At 41.9% G+C, this 21,881-nt stretch overlaps 1 protein-coding gene across 2 annotated transcripts; it reads right to left on the reverse strand.

Annotated features, from left to right (window-relative positions):
* Positions 1-12,229: 12,229 nt before the first annotated feature.
* SLITRK2 (SLIT and NTRK like family member 2) lies at positions 12,230-15,969 on the reverse strand. 2 transcript variants are annotated; one of them, XM_010715524.3, is made up of 2 exons: positions 15,832-15,969; positions 12,230-15,462 (listed from the first exon to the last, which is right to left on the reverse strand). In XM_010715524.3, exon 2 carries the CDS (start codon positions 15,417-15,419, stop codon positions 12,846-12,848), a length of 2,574 nt encoding a protein of 857 aa, XP_010713826.1. In that variant the 5' UTR covers positions 15,420-15,462; positions 15,832-15,969; the 3' UTR covers positions 12,230-12,845. The 2 variants fall into 2 exon arrangements, with proteins under 2 accessions (XP_010713826.1, XP_085086428.1); XM_085230302.1 differs by having other exon boundaries at positions 12,230-15,520; positions 15,832-15,966.
* Between the last annotated feature and the right edge of the window lie 5,912 nt (positions 15,970-21,881).

The raw sequence follows: 21,881 nt of genomic DNA on the forward strand, positions 1-21,881 counted from the left end.
CTTATTGGACATTTAAAGTGTAGATCAACACACAATATTAAAAAAAAAAAAAAATTAACTTACTGATTCCAAGGAGCAGCTTTACTTAAAAATTAATGGTTATGTGTGACCCACTTTATTTCAAGGGCAGTGACAAGCCAGTGTTCTTTGTGTCATCTGTCCTATTAGAAAGCACTTGGGGCCAAGTCCATTCAAAAGGAAGACAGGTGACATGCAGAATCAAAATCTATAACCCACATAAGGTTATAAAGCAGGTATGTTTTTACAGCGCCAGGTACGAGGGGGTTATCTCCTAAATCACAGACTGAAACACCTGCTGGTTGTTTGCTTATTATACAAAATCATTGATATACATAGGATTACACAAAAGGTGGGTTGAGCTAGCTTAAACAGTTCTGAGAACTCATCATAATATTCCAGTGAGTTTGGGGAAATTATAATACGTCTTGCCTCTTTGCATCTGTGTGCTGCTCTCTGCTGATCGAGGGCAGGGGTCTTCTCCGAGTCTTCCTCACAAAGGCTTCCTGGTCTACTTTTCACCTTAGTAAATCACTAACTACAGACCCAGCTCTAACCAGCTAGGTTCCTGTTCTTTGTTTCAAAATGTCCGTGCGTCTGGGCTTCTTCCATTGTTAAGAGGGTCTGTATTGCATGACAGGAATGTGTGTCCTAGCAATATTACTGTACAAAAATTACATTTCACAGGAATCATCTTTTCTTTGAATTTTGAGGTCCTCAGGGAGTCCCATCATACCAAGTTTCTGGTTCAGGATGATCTCTTTCATATATTTGTGACAGATATAAGTCGATAAATGAAAAAGCTATCTATGTGATGTTCTCCATCTTTTCTACCTTTTTTAGTTTCTCCATTTTAAAATAAGTTTATTTACAAACACAATGATGTTTATAGAAGAGGAAACAAAATCTAGTGGAATACTGCCTATTTTCCTACTTATAATTGAAGGGGGACTAAATTATGTGAAAAAGTGGTCCTTAATGTTTACCATCTTATGGGAAACAATACTGACCAAATAAGATGGCACTGACAAACAGATTTTATTCCCCAGGGGCTCGAATTGCATTCAGAATAATGTGCTCATCCAGCATAGATTTACCCCATTGCTTCTCCCAGTATCTTCAAATGTAGAGCAAAGGGGGAATCTCATTTGTTCAGACAGTTAGGTCCTTTTAAAAGAAAGTTGTGCCAGATTTTTCTTCCCACGAACATGAACAGCATGGCAGATTTCAGTGGGTAAATTTGAGAGAACTCCAAATCAGCATGAGCAATGATGAAAAAAATACACTTTAGAAACTTCAGAAAGCCTCTGATTTGTGTTTTTTTCCAGTGGTAGCTGTACCTGTTGTCACAAGCAGAGCAGCAACATATACCATTCAAGAGACTGTAATCTGGGATGCCAGTTTCTAGCTTTCCTATTAGATTGGCCTGCAACAGCAGTATTCTCCCTTTTCTATAACTACTTTAACATTTTTCTTCCTCTGTGTCCTTGCTGAGGTGTCTTACGTATATTTTTTCTTTGCGTGTGACAATTTAGTGCAACAAGGGTAGGAGCAAGCTGCTAGTGTTCCTCTGAAGGAGACATCTGGAGAGTTGTGTGCATTGTTCACACTTCTTCAGTGAGATGAAATAGAGCACTCCAGAATGAATTCCTTAGCCATGGGATCTCTACTTGTCTATTAGATTTCTTATTGAATTTGCCAAATTTAAGAGAACAGAGACAGCTTTGAATGGCACACATCAACCTATAGTAACTGGCTGGAAGCATATGCACTGCCTGCTATTCTTGAAGTGAAAAGGCCAGGTTTGTAATATTTGCTTTGATTATACCAAAGCCCACTACAGGAGGTGGGATGGCACAGGCTGAAGGAGCCTTCCTCTACGTGGGAGTGAGGGCCCCTGCTAGGAGGCCAGCTTACATTCCTGATGGCCATGACCTTTGCATAGGGCTGTGCTTCCTCTGTTGCTTTTCTACTTCTATCTCCTACATCTCTTTTCAGTAGCAGCCTGGCTCTTACCCAGCTAGACTGCTAAGCCTGCTGGCAACAAAACTCAATTTATCAATTCAACTAACTCGATTAATAAACAAAATCAAACAGATCAGAGAAGCATCTTTGCAATCAGCATTGCAATCCACATTGCTAAACTGAGTTCCTTCAGCTAAGGGTAAAGCCTACGTTCTTTTCACATTTGTGTTAATTTGGAAGAAACTGTTACATGTATCATTAAATTGGAATCTCATGCAGTGGCAAATGTTCCAGATATGTTAGCCAGAAGTCTTAAGAAACTAGCTAGTCCTGAAAAGTTTTGTTGATTTTGCTCAGAGTTTTCACAGCTTTCAGTGAGGTATTTTTTCAAAGCTAAACATAGAGGATTAACACCACTCTCCTCATGGTACTCACTTTACCAAAAGAATGTTGGTCACAGGGAAAAAAGTGGACAACTTCAGACTTTTTGTGTCAGTCCTGCTTATAGAATAAATATCCATTGACAGGGTAAAAGCATAAAGAAGAAAATAAGCTTTCTACCTATTGTTCAATAAATCAAAAGGTTCCAGTGAATTTCTTTGAGTATTAGCAAAACTACTTAATCTAGAATTTCAAAGAGTGATCAAAACCATTTTCAATTATTCCTGACTTGCACTTGTATCATTCCAGACTGACCTGAGTCTTTTCCCCTAGTATATTCCTTTATTAAAAGGAAATAAAAAGAAGAGAAAGAAATGAATTTCAATGATCAGACTCCTAGCGTGTGGGAAATATGACTTTAGTTCTTTAGATCTTCCTCAGCAGAGTCTGATTAAGATGAAATAATTACAAGATTTTCACTAAACAAAAAAACAGAGGATAAATAAAACAATGGCAGAACATTTTCAGAAAATTGATTTTTGTTATCTGTAGTAATACAGGAAGAAGCTTATCTATTGTGAAAAGAGCAAGACTGATTCTAATATAGCATAAATATTTGTATGATAATAAGATTATATATCTTAGGTGAAGACAATGTATTGTTCATAAAGAAGAAGAAACAGCTGTGGCTAGGCTTGGGAAAAAATGACTTTCTGACTGACTTTGTCCCTGTCCCAAAACTATATAACTAGGGTTTTTTTTAATGTATATTTACTGTTACGAGTGCAGTTGCCATTGATTATAGACTCATATCTAAACTCTGAGGGCAACAGAATGGATTTGTTAGAGTTGTTAAGCACTTCTGATCTTTCAGAAGAAGAAATACCAAATGGAAAATTCGTAGATATGCCTTTCTATATCACTATTTTGTATTACTGAATATTTTTGTAAATAACAAAATACCTAAATACAACAACTGGCTTTATTGCACAAATTATTCATTTAAATACCCAAAAGAACTATGTGTGAACTCTGAAAGATCTCTCATTTTTTTTCAGATCTGACTAAAAATTCCAAAATGACAGCAAGTTGCATAATAAAACAGTGAAATTAAAAGTGAAGAACCTACTGCACTGCCTGTATTACTAATTTACAAGCAATATAAATGCTGAATGCTTAGTTTTAGAGATCTACAACAGTGGCTGCATCTTCAGCTTCTATAAACCTTTGCATAGATTTAACATTACACTCTTTATAGCAGCTAGGGATCTAAATTAAACAATACCTGTTATTCTTAGGATAGCAAAGTTAACATTTAAAATATCTAAGATGGACATAATAAAAAGGATCATTGAATATTTGCTTTCATAATCCAGATTTTTCCCAGAACTTTCAGAGAATAAGCCTCTGAAGGACTATTCTAACTACTGCTTCTGCTGGCCCACGATGGTTTGCTGGACACCTGAATGGGCAGAAACAGTTCATGGTGTACAGCGTGCCTTATGTTTTATACAAATGGTCTATAAACAATGGCAAATTATCTGAAAGTATAAAGGTAAGAGTGGGATTACCATGCAAAAGAAGTTCACCATGTAATTTATGGTCTAGAAGCCATGAACAACGTTCGATTTCGATAGTAAGCAACAAAAGTGAGAGCATCAGTTTTAATGGGCTAAAACTTGGATGGACACAAAATCTAATCATATATCTGAGTAACACAACTAACCAGTGGGTGAATTCAATAGAGTAATCAAAAGACAACTAAAAGATGGAAATGAAATTATAGCTTAATTACATTAGATGAGTATAATGTGACAGATTCTAGGAGCATTCAGTCCTAGATTCATAGATTAGCTCTGCTGTGTAGAAGCATCCTCAGACTGCTAGGGATGACACATCCACACATGTCATAGATGACTGACTGTTGAAAATGGTGGTCTTTCCTACTGGAGAACCCAACACAAACAGTTGGATTTTATAGTCTTGTAGTTGGGCTTTCTACATTTCTACATCCTATATTTAGTGGGCAAGAGAATAATTAAATATCACTATGGAGACAATATATAACAGGAAAGAGACAGAAATGGATGAATGAATGAATTTCTTTCCCCAGACTGTCAGGTTCTTATTTCAGCAGCTGTCTGCCATTCAGAGCCTCTTTTGGCTCGCTTGCTAGCATAAAAATTGTCTGCAACAGTCAAATTGACTTCATGTGGAAAAAAAAGTGAAAAATAACTGGTATGTTAAGAAATATTGCTGAAAGGATTCCATTGAGCAGAAGCACAGATAATGTGATTCAATACATTAAAATTTAGGAGATGGGATTCCGTGCATATTTGAAAGTATAAGAACAAACTATATTTTTCCTCATTTCATTTGTCTCTTTTTATATGAAGTGAATAATTTTTCTGTACTAAATAATCTTTGCTGTTTCTTTTTTGTAAAATAGAAAACTAAGCAAAATCTGAAGTGTATACATCACATCCATAGAGTAACAGATGCTGAGGAAAGAAGAAATACTATCACTGTATGTGTACTACTACTGCCTCCATATGTAGCGAAAATAGATTAATACAGTAATATGAACAAAATAGTTCAATTTTAGGCATCCACTATGAATCGTCCATTAACACTCTACAGCTAGGTATCATTCCCACATGTAATTTGGAGGACAACAGGAAGCCAAGCAAAACATAAACCACCAGCAAACAAATTTGTAAGCACTAATTAATGAAAAAAGAAGCTGCCTTAATTATTAATTAATAATTAAGAATTATGCACTCAGTTCTGGTAAGTAGTTTATGAAATAGATGGGATGGTAAATAAGGTTTCAGAAATCACAAACCAAAAACTACACTTCTAATTAAAGAGTGAATTATAGCATTTACACATTTCCTCTCTTATAATTGTCTTTTCACCTAAGCCATGCATATGACTGAGTTGTATCAATCTTGTATGCTTTGGTTTCTCAGCTATACAAGAGAACTGTCCAGCATATTTGATAATGTCTATTTCTCTTCAGAAACAGTTTGCATCAAACTGTTCAAAGGATCAGTGCTGAAATTCTCTGGGAGTCTCATCTAAATATCATGATATTTAGACATTACTGTCTATCTCCTCCTAATAACTCGTTCTGGCATAGAAATGCACATAGAATTCACACAAATGTATTGTTAGATTTCCTTTTGACTCACTAATATTTGTAATAAGCCTCCCTAAAACCTGTGGAAAAAGCACAGAAAATCTGAAAGGTTTTTTCTGACCTATTATCCCCATTCTTTTTTTCTATATTTTAAATATGTTAGCTCAATGTTTTAAAGTTTTCCATAGAAATTTATTGATGTTTCTGTGTTTCAAGCCGGAAGAGAAGTGTCAGCTCACAGAGCACAGCAGATGTGACGAGAGCAATAAAGTTTAGCCAAGGCTTTGCTCACTAGAGTGGATCACTGAGTTTCTGAAACTATTGAGCAGTTCAAGTCCCAACTGCCCCAGCATTGAGGAACTTGGCTATTTGTAAAAGAAGATAAGGAAAGGCTAAGTGAACTGGGTCTGTTTAGCCTTGAGAAAAGACGACTGAGAGGGGACCTGATCCAGGTTTATAAATATCTGAGGTGTGGCGGCCATAGCGGTGAGGCCAGTCTCTTTTCAGTGGTACGTGGAGACAGGACGAGGGGAAACGGACATAAGCTGCAGCACAGGAAGTTTCGCACGAATGTGCGTAAGAACTTCTTCACGGTGAGGGTGACGGAGCACTGGAACAGGCTGCCCAGGGAGGTTGTGGAGTCTCCTTCTCTGGAGATATTCAAGTCTCGCCTGGACGCCTACCTGTGCGACCTGGTGTAGGGAACCTGCTTTGGCAGGGGGGGTTGGTCTCGATGATCTCTAGAGGTCCCTTCCAACCCCTACAATTCTGTGATTCTGTGATTCTGTGATTCTGTGAAAACAAAGACTTAGCTGAATACATGCCACTTTCCTGCTCAGCAAGAAAGTAAGGAATACTCTAGTTGTAAAATTTAGCAGACATATGACAAACTTGATCTTCCAAACAAAACCTTACCCTCCCAGGAGAATGGGAGATGATTGTGTTTAAGATGTTGGCCACTTAAGTCGGTTTTTCACCAACATCTCACCATACTCAAACTACTGAAAATCTGATACTAGTGACTCAGGCACAAACTGGGAGTATCCTGGCTTCAGATTTATGTGAATGATGCAGGCTGAAAGACCCCTAAATGGCATTCTGTGTAATAAGACAAAAGTGGTTGTCTCTCTCTTCTCCCACTGCCGCTGAAGTGACTGCCTGTGTTAGGTGAGATTCTTGTCACTAATACCAGTCCTGGGGGAATTCGCTTGAGGCCAGTCAGGTGCAAAGCGAACAAAGGTACTCTGCATTTACACCTTAATTGCCCAGTCGCCCAGTGTAAAACCTTTAAAAGCCTGTGACAATCTCGCTTTGTTATTATATTGCTCTTCTGTGATTAGAATTTACGTAGTCACTGCATTTTCACAGTTCTCAATTTTCTTCTATCGATTTTAGCTGTCCAATAAGAGGCTGGCATGGACTGAAATCAGTCAAAAATACTTGGGAGAAATGAAAAAAAGTATGTAACTCGGGAAAAATCTGTCTCAACTCCAACACCTCTCCCTCTCAAAACAAAAATCAAGATGTCTTAAAATAGGTTCTGACATATTATCAGTGATTTCAGGGGGATTATGTTCCAATCTTTTGTACGAAAATAGCTTTTCTCTCAAGAGGAGATAATTGCAACAGGTCTACATACATTTAGCAGTGCCTTTTCCAATGCAGGCAGCATTCTTAAAATGGCTGTACTGCCTACTGCCTCCTACACAGAAGATAATTGGTGCTTAACACTTCTGGCTCTCAGGAGCAATGCAAAAAGAAGATACAAGAAATCTGTGTTGCTAAGACAGAAATCTATACTTGTTCTGCCACCATACAGAAACCTGACGTGGTATTGCACACATACACTGTTAGTGCAATTGCTTTTATGCTGCAAATACCAACATAAATTTTCTGAATTTGTAAAGGATAATGCCAGCTTCCTTTTTAAAATTGGCTATATCATTACGTGTTGCTCTTCTTTTGTAATCAACCACATATATTGATCTGAACAGTTTGCTGAAATATTAGATTTTGCAAAGGTCCCTACAATTTATAAGACTGTAGCATTAATTAGACAAGTTGTTCATCCACTGTATTTTTAAAAACATAGATAAAAAAGATTTGAAAATACTGCAAGTATTTGTACTCTTCTGAGCTTCCCACTGATTACTTTTTCAAGCATAGCACATTAACAGTGATAATTAGATGCATGCACAAATAGGCTAACAATTAGAGATGAGAACCTCATTCGAAATGCTTTAGTTACTTGAATATCCTTGAAAATAATGGAGATGCATCTGGTCTCTAATTTCACTCCTTTAAATCTTAAATAGTATGTAACAAAAGCTGCTGCTGTATTCAGATAGGGGTCCTCCATCTTTATGATCTCAGGAAGAAAACTAATTCTATAAAGTCTTGTTTTTCAGACTTCACTCATACTCTTGAATTTATTTGATCTTTAGAATGGTTGGTTCTTCAACTGTAGCTCCAACATGTCTTTCATTCCAAATGATCTATTCATCTGTATTCATAAACGTGTTAAGATGCAGCTTCAGAAAATCCAACCAACCCTCATTAACTACCTCACTCGTTAGCTGGGATTAAGAACCTTGGTCAAAATGATTGGCCTTGTGCCCGGAAAAGCTATGAGATGAAAAACCCAAACGGTCTTAATGATCCTCCAATAAAATAACTATGTACTTCTCCTACAGACTACTTTGAAAAACTGAGGGGAAAAATTCAAGAAATGTCATATCATCTGTATAGGTTAATTTATCTGTTGGTTCGGGAGATGTAGAGTTTTTTGGGGGGGAGCTTTGGGAAATAGTTTTTTTCTTTTGTCTCTATTAAGTGGCATTTACTGTCTACAAGAACGCTAATATGAAAAATCATAAACTGTACCAGTGATTAGCCTGCAAGAGCCTAAATAGTTTCATTAATATTTCCAGTATCTCATTTCACTCACGAGCAGTTTAAAATTATGGCATTTGTATTTGTATACAAGAAGACTTATATTTGGGCAATTTAACTTGCTGGTATCTTTATACTGACACCGCTAATTACAGCTTCTAACTTTTCTAAAGTTTGATTTCCTTTCACAAACTCAATGGTGGGAAGAAAAAGAAAACCAAATAAACCACACAATATAATTGCCTACCAGCACAAAAATGTGCTATTAAAAGCCAGTGCCTCTGACTGAAACATGGCACTGACCAAACTGCACTGGGAACATTTTTTTCATGGACAGTATGTCTTAATCATTAGAGTACATACAGGGAAGTGCTAGAAAATGATCAAGCTCACTGGCTGAATCTGTGAAGGAATTATAGCCATCTAATCAATACTCAACTTGTAACCCCCAGACAGTTACTGTTGAAAAGCAGGTGTATTTGAAGCTTAGTTTGTGCTATACATTTTGGGAGGGAATAAGTCACATTCGAATGGCCTGTTTCTTGATATTGATTCTAGAGACCCTAAAACAACTACCTTAATTCTGAATTTTAATAGCGATGGGAGGAGGTAAGAGCTGAGCTCCCAATGGACCAGGGACTTCAATTTCCTTCAACACTGAAACAGTTCCTCTAGAGCTACGTGAGGAAGAAAAACACCCAGATGGACAGTGAGAGGAAAGATTGGTGTACTACACTTTGAGGACTTGTGAAGTACAGAAATCAGAAATGAGAGAGGAATTGAGCAAATGTCGGATGTGAAAGGATTAAATCTGAATGGAAAGGGAGACTGAAAGAAAGAGGTCTCCCAAGGGGCATTTGGTTTTGCAGTAGATATAAAAAACCATGTTAGAAAAAAGTAGCACTTGCTTTGTCAGCAAAAAAAGGCAATTAATGTGCCATCCTCTAGGTGCGCTCTACTACTGGCAAAACCAGTGGCAAAACCAGCAAAGCCAGACAGATGTCTGCCTAGGAAGCATGGGGCAGTTTGAGTACAGGTAAGGTGTAAGTGTAAGGTTAGCATCTGTTTCCACTTTACCACTGAAGTCACTTATTGAAGTCCAGTTTCTAAGATGATACTTTGTCAAGCTTTACTTCATGCTTACATAGAATGATGTCCTTCTCAAAAGTGTATTCATGCATTGGATGTATACTATCCCTTATTTGCTCTCGAGATAACCATGCAGTTTTCATACTGTTTCAGTCAGATTGTTATATGTACTCTCACAAATGAAAAAGAAGGACGAAAAAACTTGCATCCTATTTTCCGGGGGTAAAAAAAACAACCAATCAAACAACCAACAAACAACAAACCAACCAACCAACCAACCAACCAAACCAAACAAACAAACAACAAAAAACAACCACAGGTTACATAATTTTTCACATCTTAAATTTTCAAGCTATGAAGAAAATTTGTTTCACTCATTATTGTGCCATTACTCAGGCAAACAGCATTCCCATAATAAGCAGCAGATTACAGGGCTGCACAGCAAAAGAAACGTAGAGCCCTTCTGTGCAGAAGCTGCCAACACACTTTCCCTGTTAAACCAATCTCTTTAAGCATAACTGAAAAAAAATCTGTCACCTATACACCTTCTGAAAACAATTGTTTCATAGACGTCAGCTGGAGAATATAAAAGCAAACCTAAAGGATCTACAGCTATAATGATTTTTAAGTTGGTAAGAGTGATGCAAAACAAAATCAAGTCACGAAGGAAATTCCAATAGAAAAGCTAAGGCAGTGTAAAGCAACCTGTGTAAAATATTGCTGTGATAGCAAATAAGCATGAAAAACAGTCTGAGGCTCGAACGGGTAAAGAAAATAAACAGTTACTAAACAAATCAAATGTCTTTGTCTGTTGCTCGCAAACACTATAAAGCTGAAAGATTATTTTTGTAGGAAAAAAAAAAATTCTGAGCAAAAAAACAAACCCTGTAATTGGTTCTGGTATGCTAAAGAGCAGCAGATAATAATATGCTAGCTGCTATAGTGCCAGATATAGCACTACTTGTTTTTCAGGCAATACTAAAATCATATATGGAAAGAGTTAATAGCGTAAAATGCTTTAAAATCATCCTTCTAATTTTCTTAGCAGTAAATGCTTTTAAGCACACAGGGAAAGAAGCCATAACAGGACAGCCACATTTCAGACAAATACCTCACTCAAAGATGGATGCTTTTTTAGTCAAAATGTTCCGAATTCATCTGTGATACCATTTCAACTCCCTGAAATGAGACCATTTTGAAGACTGTTTCTTCCATACTTCATTGTGGCACTTCAGTTTTAAACCTGACCTAATGGACACCCATAGATGCTATGGGCTTGGAGCATAAAGAACTGACATGTTAGCATGGTAATGTACTCAGATGTCACATCAATCATTAGAAGACAGTTTGCTGAATGACTCAGATATCTGGCAATAAACATTGAAAGCCGCTAGTGCTTTATATACATATAGTGACTTCCTTTTGGCAGTCTTCATTAGAACAACATTGATTGTAGTCATTTATAGTTCAAATGCTATCGCTGAAAATTTCTCAGGCTGTACATACTGTATTTCTAACTATAGTAAAGCTCTAAAAATCAGTCAGCAGAGGCCACTTCAATCTCTGCAGGATAATAAAGGATTATTATGTGCAGTAACCTATTTATGAAAAGGAAACAGTGTGCTTCTTTCAGACTCCATCAATTGCTTTAATAAGGAATTGAAAAGCATGGCCTACTTTATATGCAGATCACCATCCCAGTTGCATAAGGATTTACAATAGACAAAACTGGTTTTGTTGAAAATAAGGGCTGTTTGTTTAAATCACACAATACTGTTTGCATCTAAAAATTATTTAGAAGCTAATAAGGTGCAACAAATTTTGACTTGTTAATAAAAATGGGTTCAACATCCTCCAGGAAGGTAATGTAAATTGACGGTGATAAGGTAAAGCTTGAAGTAAAACAGGCCTGAGTTAATGGGAAAGGAGAAGACATACTGCATTTGTGCACTGATGGCCCTAAGAAAATGAATGCTAAGTGAATGCAGTTAACTTAAAGCATTTTATAAAATTTAAGATAATGGACTTAAATGTTTCCTAGCAGATTAGAATTACTGCAGTATTACTTTTGCTTTAGAGACAGAAAACTTGACACAATTCAGACAACTGAAAGTTAGTATGACGCACATTACTGAGATCTGCTACCTTCTTTTGGGGGAATGGAGAGACTTACTTAGGTTCATATTTTACTTTTGATGTTGTCTCATTTGCCTGTATGTTAACAAAATTAATGAGGCGTGGGATGACCCCTGCTGATGTCCCTGCCAAAAAAAAAAAAAAAAGAGCTATATCTTGCAGCAGAAGGACATTTTAGTTTGAGTCAAAAGTTACCAATATCAACTGTCATATAATATATAAAAATACCCAATTTAATGCATAAATTTTGTGAGTAATGCTTTCTTAAATAAGAAAATAATCTTAAACCTTTGAACATTACTGTGTTAGAACTGCAACGTAATGAAGTAAGGACACTAATTGCTCAGTTCACTATAATGTTGTGTTAAATGTCTTTTATTAGCGAGCTGTTATTCTTAGCTGAGGCATTTGATAAACTCTAGCCCATTGTTAAATCCTCAGCTGATTTCAGTGAGTTGCATTAAACAAACCCAGAGGGGAAAAATAAATATAGATATTCTCAATAAATTACAGTTCAGTCTCTATGGCCCTAGAACTAGATTCATTTAAAGAAGTGTAACTTTTCTATAAATCAAAGCTTCAGATTTAAAGCAGCTGACATATAAGTCTATTTTACAATGTATTTATTTTTTAATTTCAAAAATACAACACATTAAAATAGGTTCAATTTATCAAAGCTAAGAGCAAAAATTAAGTAATAATGTACTTTAAGTGCAAAGGCACTTTAACACAAGACAGTGACTCCCAGTGGCTAGACATGGTAATTGTACTGTATATTATTATTTACAAAAGAAAGCCAAGAGTCCAGGAAAAAGATCTTTGGAGATCTTCTATGTGCCACATTAAGCTTCCACTTCAAAATGAAAAACAAAACAAACAAACAAACAAACAAAAACAGAAAAAAAAAACAAAAGACTCTCTTCCTCATTTCCTTCCAAATCAAAAAGAATTATGCAAGATCTATTACAGAAACATATATTTGCAATGACAGTTCCTACAGAAAGGTCAGAAGGAAAGAGAGATAGAAATAACTTAAAGGAAATATTGCAAAAGCAACATCATGTCCCTGTTATGCAGTAAGGGTTTGATTTCTCTCTCTCTTCCTAATTTATAAAGTGAAAATGTTTGGAATGCGAAAGATGACATCAGCACTGAGTTCAGAATCAATCAAATGTGATGATGAGCTCATTTAAAAATCTTTCTTTTTCTCCCAATGCCCCCCTCACAGCTGACTGATTGCAGTTTGTTTTTCCAGAACTTCGAGGTAGTCTGGTTCTGTTTGTAGCTTTCCTTGGAGTAAAGGATGCTCCGGTTTAGAATGTTCTGCAAAATATTTCCTGGGAGTTCCATACAAAACAGTTTTATTTATCCTGTCCTGGTTTTGGCGTCTCGATTCATATGAAGGGGCAAACTGCCTTTTGGGTAAGGTGCAAAAGTTATAATGAATTAATCCTCCAGTGGGAAGTTCCTTGACCCTTTCTGCAATATTTTGATACAGCAGCTCTGGTTCCCGTGGTGAGGACTGCTTTTCCAGTAATTCAGCTGCACTGATTGTAAATGCAAGGCTGGTGGGATCTTCCTTTTTGTGGTCAAGACTGCTATAGCTAAACTCATGGAGATTTCTGTAATAGGCAACTGGATCCCCTTCCTTTTGCATGTAGATTGGGTTTTGGCACATCTGTCCAACAGGAGGAGTAATGTAGTTATAAACATGTCCTTCGGTTTTATCGTGGGTCTCAGTGTTGTAAGACCCATACTGCAGCTGAAATGAACTGATATCTAAGTTGTTTGCACTGCTGGGCATGCTTTGCACCCCCTTCCGGCGCTTGAGAACAAAGACAAACAGACCTGCCCCAAAACAGACTGACAAAATAAACACAACCAACAAGCCTAAAATTAAGACAGAGAGTGGAACTTCCGTGTGTATTTCCGGATAGGAGCTGGGAGAGATACCAAGGAGATGGGGCATATCTGTGTTCTGATTCATGGGCAGAAGAGATGACTCTGACAAGCTGGGGTTCTCTGGGCAGATGGCTTCTTTGCTCAGGAATTTTAAATGCTCTCCAGAGTGTTTGGTGGGAGACTCGCATATTACTTCGTTGATAACAACAGGGGGATTTGACTGCTGACTCTTTTGGTCAGTGACTTGCTCTATCCAGTTCCTCAGTCCCATAATGTCACATGTGCAGTCCCAGGGGTTCTCCTGGAGGTCGATCTGAATCAGAGCTGAAAGCCGGTCTAAGACTCCTCTCACAGGCAGGTGTGAGAAATGGTTGTTTCTTAGGTTGAGTCTGGTGAGGGAAGTGCCACCAAAGACATTGTCAGGCAGGGATCTGAGCAGGTTGTTGTTGAGAAATAACAGATGAAGATTACTAAGAGCATCAAAGGTATGTGGCAGGATCTCCTTAATGACATTGTACTCTAGGTAGAGATATTGCAGGCTCTGCAGCCCATCAAACATAGAAGGGTACAGAATCTCAAGGTAGTTGCCATTAAGGTAAAGTCTGCGTAAACTTGTGAGGTTTGTAAAGGCACCTTCTTGTATCGCTGCAATTCTGTTGTTTCCTAGGTGTAACAAATCCAGAGAGCTGTACTCTGCTAGATCGGTTCTATAAATGACTTGCAGATAGTTACTGGTAAGGTACAGTTTCTTTGGAGTGGTTGGCTTAGGGTGGAGTTCAGAGATATTACTTATCTTTTTCTCTTGACAGTTCACATTTAAGCCATTGTCTGAGCTCTGCGAAGTACAGATGCAGCCATCTGGGCAGGTGATGGGCAAAGGTGACTTCGTCTGGTAAACCATGATAGGTCCAAATATTTGTCTGTCTTTTGACACAGTGACACGGGGTGTGGGGCGATTTCTAGCTTTGGGGGGGCGGCTGGCTTTTGGGGCTCTGGTGGGACTGATGGCAGAGTTGGCTGTGGGCAATAACTTTGAGACATGTGGGTCTGAGATGACAGGGTGTTTTTCCCTCTGGTTTGAATCACTGGAGCTTTTCCTAGGGCAGAGATCTTGCCTGGTCAGCTGAGTCACATCTTTCCCATGTAGCCTGAAAGGGGTTTCACAGACTATCTCACCCACAAACACGGTGATTGTGTCCAGCCAGGCCTTAAGTGGCAGCAAGTCGCAAGTGCAGTTCCAGGGGTTTTCTTCCAGTTGGATTTCCATGATGCCTCCAATGTGCTCCAGCACACCAGCAAAAGGCATCATCTTCAGCCGGTTCCCCCGCAGGTCCAGGTGGGTGAGGAGCACAAAGCGGAAGACATTGCTGGGCAGGGACAGCAGGAGGTTGTCATTGAGAATCAACACTTTGAGCTTGTTCAGCTTGTTGAAGGCCCCTGCCTCAATGGCACTGATGTAGTTGTAATCAGCTTGCAGGTACTCTAGGCTCTCCAAGCCCAGGAATGTATCCTCCTTCAGCACTTCCAGCTTGTTGTTATTGAGGTGCAACCTCTTGAGGGTGCGGAGGCCACTGAAGGCCCCAGTGTGGATCTCCTGCATGTCGTTATTGCCCAAATGGAGGGTTACGGCGTTGGAGTAGTTGACAAACTCATTGGGGAACAGGCGGGTCAAAGCGTTCCCATTGAGGAAGAGCTGGTAGATCTTGGATGGTGGTGGCAGGAGGAGGCTGACGGTTGTAAATCCTTTGTTTTCACAATTAATGTTTAGCACGTTCTCCTTCTCCTCGCAAGGGCAGCGGCTCTTGCTGCAAATGTCTTTGGCAGGTTTGCGACTTTCTATCTGCGAGATCCCAGCCACTGTTAACAAACTGAGCAACCAAACACCCTTCAGCATCTTTATGCACCGTTGATCCCTGCTTTAGTACCTACAGTCAAATCTTTTGAGGAAGGTAAAGAGAAAGAAGAAAAGCCCAATGAAAACGGCCAGGAGCAGAGCTGCAAGGGGAGGGCAAAGCAGGTTTTAAGGGGGCAGCAAGGCAACGATTAGCAAAACTCCTCCCTCAGCCCACTTTTTGCCCGCGGAGACGTTCTGGGAAAGCTGGGATCCCAGTGCTGCCCGCAATTCCATTCCCTAGTCGTTATTTTAAACGGGGAAGGGGAGTGGGGGGGTGGGCGCATAGCTGGGAGGAGGAGAATAAGCCATCGACAGCCCTCCCTGCCCCCATCCCGGCAGCTACAGAGTTCCCCCGGACCGATCCCTCCGAGCCTCCCTACGCTCCGGAGTCGCTCCGTTTCCCGGCTCCTACCTGCTTTCGGCGTGCCCGAGCGGGCAGCAGGGGCAGGGGCCGCCGCTGAGCGCCGCCGCCGCGCCCCGGGAGCCAGGCACCCGGCGGGAAGAGGCATCGCCCGCCGCCCACCTCAGAAAGAGCCCGGCGGGGCGAGGCAGTGCCCGCGCAGCGCTGTCCCGGCCTCGGCGGGGCGGGAAGTTCTGCCGGGCAGCAGGCGAGGAGCGGCAGCTGCGCCGCTGCGAGAGCGCGGACAGCTCTACGCAGAGCGCGACGTGGCGCGGATCGTTTGCTGGCTGCCCCGCACGGAGCGGCGCTGACGTCACGTCGGGGGCGTGGGGGACACGTTTCTCCCAGCCCCCCCGCCCCCCAACCCCCCCGCATTCCCCCGGCCGCTCTCGCAGGCGGCTCCGCTTCCGGCTCGGTAGCTCGCCGCGGGAGCTCTCCGGCAATCCGAAGAGCGCGGAGCACGGCAGTGAGCGGGGGTACCTGCGGCCGGAGTTTTGGCCCCGAGTCTCTAAATCTGTGCTTTCAAAATAGCATGTCAGCCAGCTTCCTCGGCACCTGCCAGCCGGCGAGCCGCACACACGCGCACACAATCTGGCTCTCGGAGATGCAAAACCTGGATCTGGCGGCAGTTCTCCCCTCGCCGCGCAGCTCCCTTCCCCGAGCGCCGCTCGCCGCGGGAACGCTCGCTGTCAGCCATGGGGATTCAGCACCTTCCGCCGACTCGGCTGGCTCCGCGCTCTGGAAAGCTCGTCCGAGTGCTGAGCAGCGAGACCGCATCCAGCGCGACTGGATCCCACTGGAGCCGTCTCGCTGCCAAATCGCGATGTAACGGGATAGTATTTGGCTGCATTTTAAAAGAACAAGATGCTGGATGTGGGTTATTGTGACTTTGCACCGTGCCCAAAGCACAGATACGTGCTGGATAGGAGCAGATTGCTGCTCTTCATCTCTCTCAAGAACATAAAATTTTGGGTTCACACTGGGAGAAAAAAAAAAAAAGAAAATGCACAATCAATTTTTAAAGTGCTAATACAGCAGTTTGCATTATTAAAGGGTTTTTTATAGGGAGTTAGAAGAACTTAGTCTCTAGATTATAGAGGTTTGCTGCCAAAAGACTACTGAACTTGGCAAAATTGGTGCTGTCATTTTGTATTAGTTTTTAACCAGTAAGTATCAGAGCCCACATTTTAGAGGTATCAAAAATGCATTGCCTGTTCTTACCTGAAATCAGGAAGAGCAGCAGCACCCTGCAGCAGCCAGCTCATATGCCTTTGCAGTGCTGCTGAGCAAGGAAGTACTGAAGTTGGTGTTTAGGATCGGAGCTGCTAAAGCTTCCCTACTTAAAATGTGGAGATGTTGTAGAAAAAAACGGAGTATCCTGCTCTGCAGTATGCTGTTGAGGCGGTGCTGCATCAAGCTTGACAAGACTGGGATTTTGAGATGCAACCAGAGCTGCTCCTTTCAAACCCTGCTTCTCCAGCTGAGTTCAGGAGCAAAACTGGCTAAGATCAGGGAAGATCACTGTAGCAGATCTGGAGTTTTACAGCACTAATACAGCAGCAGCCAGATTATTTTGCTGGAAGTTTTTTTGTTTGTTTTATGTTTAATTTCTCTTTAAGCATTAGAATACATCATCAAAAGATGAAGCAAAATTGCACCAGTTTCAGAACATTCCTCATCTTACAGGAGGGGCATGAACCTAAGGGAAGAAGGGAAAACTGGGCTCAAGTTGAATTTGTTTTATTGAAGGGAGTATGCTCAGATGTTCTCTTTCGTATGTGGGCATGCAGCAGAGGCACACACATGTTGCTTTAACCTGCCTTCCCCGCATTGTCCTCAGACAGTCCTGCACAGCATGGCTAGCACTCCGGTCTTGCTGCAACACACACTGAAAGCTGAGGCATAAACAAGTCCTCTGCATTTCCTTCTCATCTCACATGTAACATGGCTGTGAGGTTTGGTGCCATGCAGCTTTCTGGTGGACAAGGGTCGTGTCCTGAAAGTGGCTCGTGGGGCCACATACGCTGTCATGCTTGCCTGTGTTTACTAGTGCATGGGAAATGCATTTGTGTTAACTGCTGAAGCTGCCTGGGAAGGGAAAGTGTACAAATGGCATGCCTCAGCAGTAATTACCAGCATCCTGTGGGATGGAAGGAACAGAGTGTTAAGGGATTGAAACAGTAATAATACACAGAGATGATAATGATTCCATTACACTGCAAATGTATCCATATAATAACCATTGTTGTAGGAGGAGAAATGGGGATTTAAACAAGGAAAATAGCTACAGTTTTTTATTTAGGAATAAATCATAATTTCTCAGCATGCCCAAAGTATTTTATAACCCATTCAATTAAAAACACACAGTAAAAAAGAGCAGCTTTCTTCCCCACCTGTCTTATTTGGTACGTTGGATGCATCAGTGTTTTCAGGCTGCAGCTGCCTGGGAGCCTCCAGCAGCGGGAGACTTTGGGAAACACAGTCCTGCACCTGGTGTGAATGCATTGGGAAGGTTTCTTTTTTTTTCCCAATTACTTTGCTGTATTCCCTCATCCTCCTTTTGGGGCAGAAGTAGGAAGAAACCTATAAACTTACAGATTCATAAGTTTTAAGGCTTAAAGGAACTACTGTGTCTCATAATCTTGCATTAACACTCCATAAGCTAAGTTGAAATTAATTCCTGCTTAAACTAGATCATAATTTATAGGAAACAAACAAACAAAACAAAACAAATTAAGAACCCTGAAAAACCAATAAGCATGGCTAGGGATATTTTAGCCATTTCCTATGATGAAAATCTGGTATATCTGGTAGCATGGGGAATAAACAGGAAGAGCTGGAGTTCTGTGTGCAGTTGCAAGGTCATGATCTCATTGCGATCACGGAGACGTGGTGGGACAGCTCGCATGACTGGAATGTTGTCATGGAGGGCTGTATGCTTTTTAGGAAAGATCGGCTGGCTAGGCGGGGTGGTGGAATTGCTCTGCATGTGAGAGAGCAGCTAGAATGTATTGAACTTCACTTAGGGGAGAGTGATGTAGCAGTGGAGAGCTTATGAGTGAGAATCAAGGGGCAGGCTGGTAAGGGTGACACTGTTGTGGGTGTGTACTACAAGGCCCCCTGATCAGGATGAGGAGGCTGATGAGGCCTTCCAAAAGCAACTGGATGTAGCGTCACGTTCCCAGGCACTGGTGCTTATGGGGGACTTCAATTATCCAGATATTTGCTGGATGACCAACATGGCCAGGCACGCACGGTCCAGACGGTTCTTGCAGTGTGTTGAAGACAACTTTCTGATGCAGGTGGTGGAGGAACCGACACGGGGAGGGGTGTTACTGGACCTTATTCTCACCAACAGGGATGGACTTGTCAAGGAAGTAAAGGTTGGGGGCAGCTTGGGTTGTAGTGATCATGAGATGGTGGAGTTCAAGATCCTGAGTGGAAGAAGCAAAGCAATAAGTAGGATTGCTACCCTGGACTTTAGGAGAGCCAACTTCGATCTCTTCCGGGACCTACTTGGAGCTATCCCGTGGGCTCGGGTGTTAGAAGGCAAGGGGGCCGCTGAGAGCTGGTCAGCATTTAAACAGTTCTTCTTCCAAGCTCAGGATCGGTGCGTCCCTGTGAGCAAGAAATCGGGAAAAGGTGGCAGGAGACCTGTGTGGATGAGCAAGGAGCTCATGCGCAAGCTCAAAGGAAAGAAGAAGTAGAAATGTAGAAAAAGGGTCTGACCACTTGGGAAGAATATAGGAATGTAGTCAGGGCTTGCAGGGATGCAACGAGGAAGGCTAAAGCCTGCCTGGAATTGAATCTGGCAAAGGTGATAAAGGATAATAAAAAAGGCTTCTTCAAGTATGTTAACAGCAAAAGGAAAACTAGAGAGAATGTGGGCCCCTTACTAAATGAGGGGAGGGGTTCTGGTAATGGGGGATGCTGGGAAGGCAGAGATACTGAATGCCTTCTTTACTTCCGTCTTCAGTGAAAAGGCTCTCCCGCAGGAATCCCACACCCTGGAGGTTAGTGAGAGGGTCTGGGGAATGGGAGACTTCCCTTTAGTCAAGAAAGAGGACGTGCGTGAGCGCCTAGGAAGTACTAAGCTCCACAAGTCCATGGGACCTGATGGGGTGCATCCACGTGTGCTGAGGGAGCTGGCAGAGGTCATTGCCAAACCACTCTCTATCATTTTTGAGAGGTCTTGGATAACAGGGGAGGTCCCTGAAGACTGGAGGATAGCCAATGTCACTCTGGTCTTCAAAAAGGGCAAGAAGGAAGATCCGGGTAATTATAGGCCTGTCAGCCTCACCTCTGTCCCTGGAAAGGTGATGGAACAGCTTGTGCTGGATATCATCTCCAGACAACTGGGAGAAAAGGAGGTTATCAGGAGTAGTCAGCATGGGTTCACCAAGGGGAGGTCGTGCTCGACCAACTTGGTGGCCTTCTATGATGCTGTCACATGCTGGGTGGATGGGGGAAGAGTGGTAGATGTAATCTACCTTGATTTTAGAAAGGCATTTGATACTGTCTCCCACGACATCCTTATAACCAAGCTGAGGAAGTGTGGGATAGATGAGTGGACAGTGAGGTGGGTTGAGAACTGGCTGACTGGCAGAGCGCAGAGGGTCGTCGTTGGTGGTGCAGAGTCTGGCTGGAGACCTGTAACCAGTGGTGTCCCCCAGGGGTCTGTGCTTGGTCCAGTCTTGTTCAACATCTTCATCAATGACCTTGATGAGAGAATAGTGGCCACCCTCAGCAAGTTTGCTGATGATACGAAGTTGGGAGGATTGGCTGACACGCCTGAAGGCTGTGCTGCCATTCAGCGAGACCTGGAAAGGCTGGAGAGTTGGGCAGTAAGAAACCGGATGAGGTTCAACAAAAGCAAGTGTAGGGTCTTACACCTAGGGAGGAATAATTGCATGCACCAATACAGGCTGGGGGATGAGCTGCTGGAGAGGAGCTCTGCAGAGAGGGACCTGGGTGTCCTGGTGGACGACAGGTTGGCCGTGAGCCAGCAGTGTGCCCTTGTGGCCAAAAAGGCCAATGGCATTCTGGGGTGCATTAAGAAGAGCGTGTCCAGCAGGTCGAGGGAGGTGATCCTCCCCCTCTACTCTGCCCTGGTAAGGCCTCATCTGGAGTACTGTGTCCAGTTCTGGGCTCCCCAGTTCAAAAAAGACAGGGATCTCTTGGAAAGAGTCCAGCAGAGGGCCACAAAGATGGTGAAGGGCCTGGAGCATCTCCCCTATGAAGAAAGGCTGAGTGAACTGGGTCTGTTTAGCCTTGAGAAAAGAACACTGAGAGGGGACCTGATCCAGGTTTATAAATATCTGAGGTGTGGCGGCCATAGTGGTGAAGCCAGTCTCTTTTCAGTGGTATGTGGAGACAGGACGAGGGGAAATGGACATCAGCTGCAGCATAGGAAGTTTTGCACGAATGTGCGTAAGAACTTCTTCACGGTGAGGTGACGGAGCACTGGAACAGGCTGCCCAGGGAGGTTGTGGAGTCTCCTTCTCTGGAGATATTCAAGTCTCGCCTGGACGCCTACCTGTGCGACCTGGTGTAGGGAACCTGCTTTGGCAGCGGGGTTGGTCTCGATGATCTCTGGAGGTCCCTTCCAACCCCTACAATTCTGTGATTCTGTGATATATTTGGTAAATTGTTCCATGAGCTTTTATCTCCCACTGCTAAAAAATGTTGCCTTCTCTGTCTCTCTGTATTTCTGGCTGCCTTCAATTTGACATTTTTATCCTTGCTAGCATCTCTGTATACTTGATGAAGAAGCCTTGGTTATCCTGTACCATCTTCCCAGGGGGCCACTCAGCAAACTGCTCAGGTACAGGTGTAAACGAAATACTTGATACCTGCCTGAACCAGCTTCAGAAGGGCCATGTTGGTCTTGTGCTGTTATATACACCAGCACAATTTTCAACTCCTGCATGGTGCTAGAGCCACCACTTCATCTATCTGCTGGCAGGAAAAAAGAATGCCAGACCATGGCATGGAAGCATAAGCACCTAAAATTTGGCACTCTTACTGGCCTCATACTATTGTTCTTCTGTGAGTGTGAATAT

This window comes from Meleagris gallopavo, chromosome 9, assembly GCF_905368555.1.
Source record: "Meleagris gallopavo chromosome 9, MGAL_WU_HG_1.1, whole genome shotgun sequence".
Taxonomy (NCBI): domain Eukaryota; kingdom Metazoa; phylum Chordata; class Aves; order Galliformes; family Phasianidae; genus Meleagris; species Meleagris gallopavo.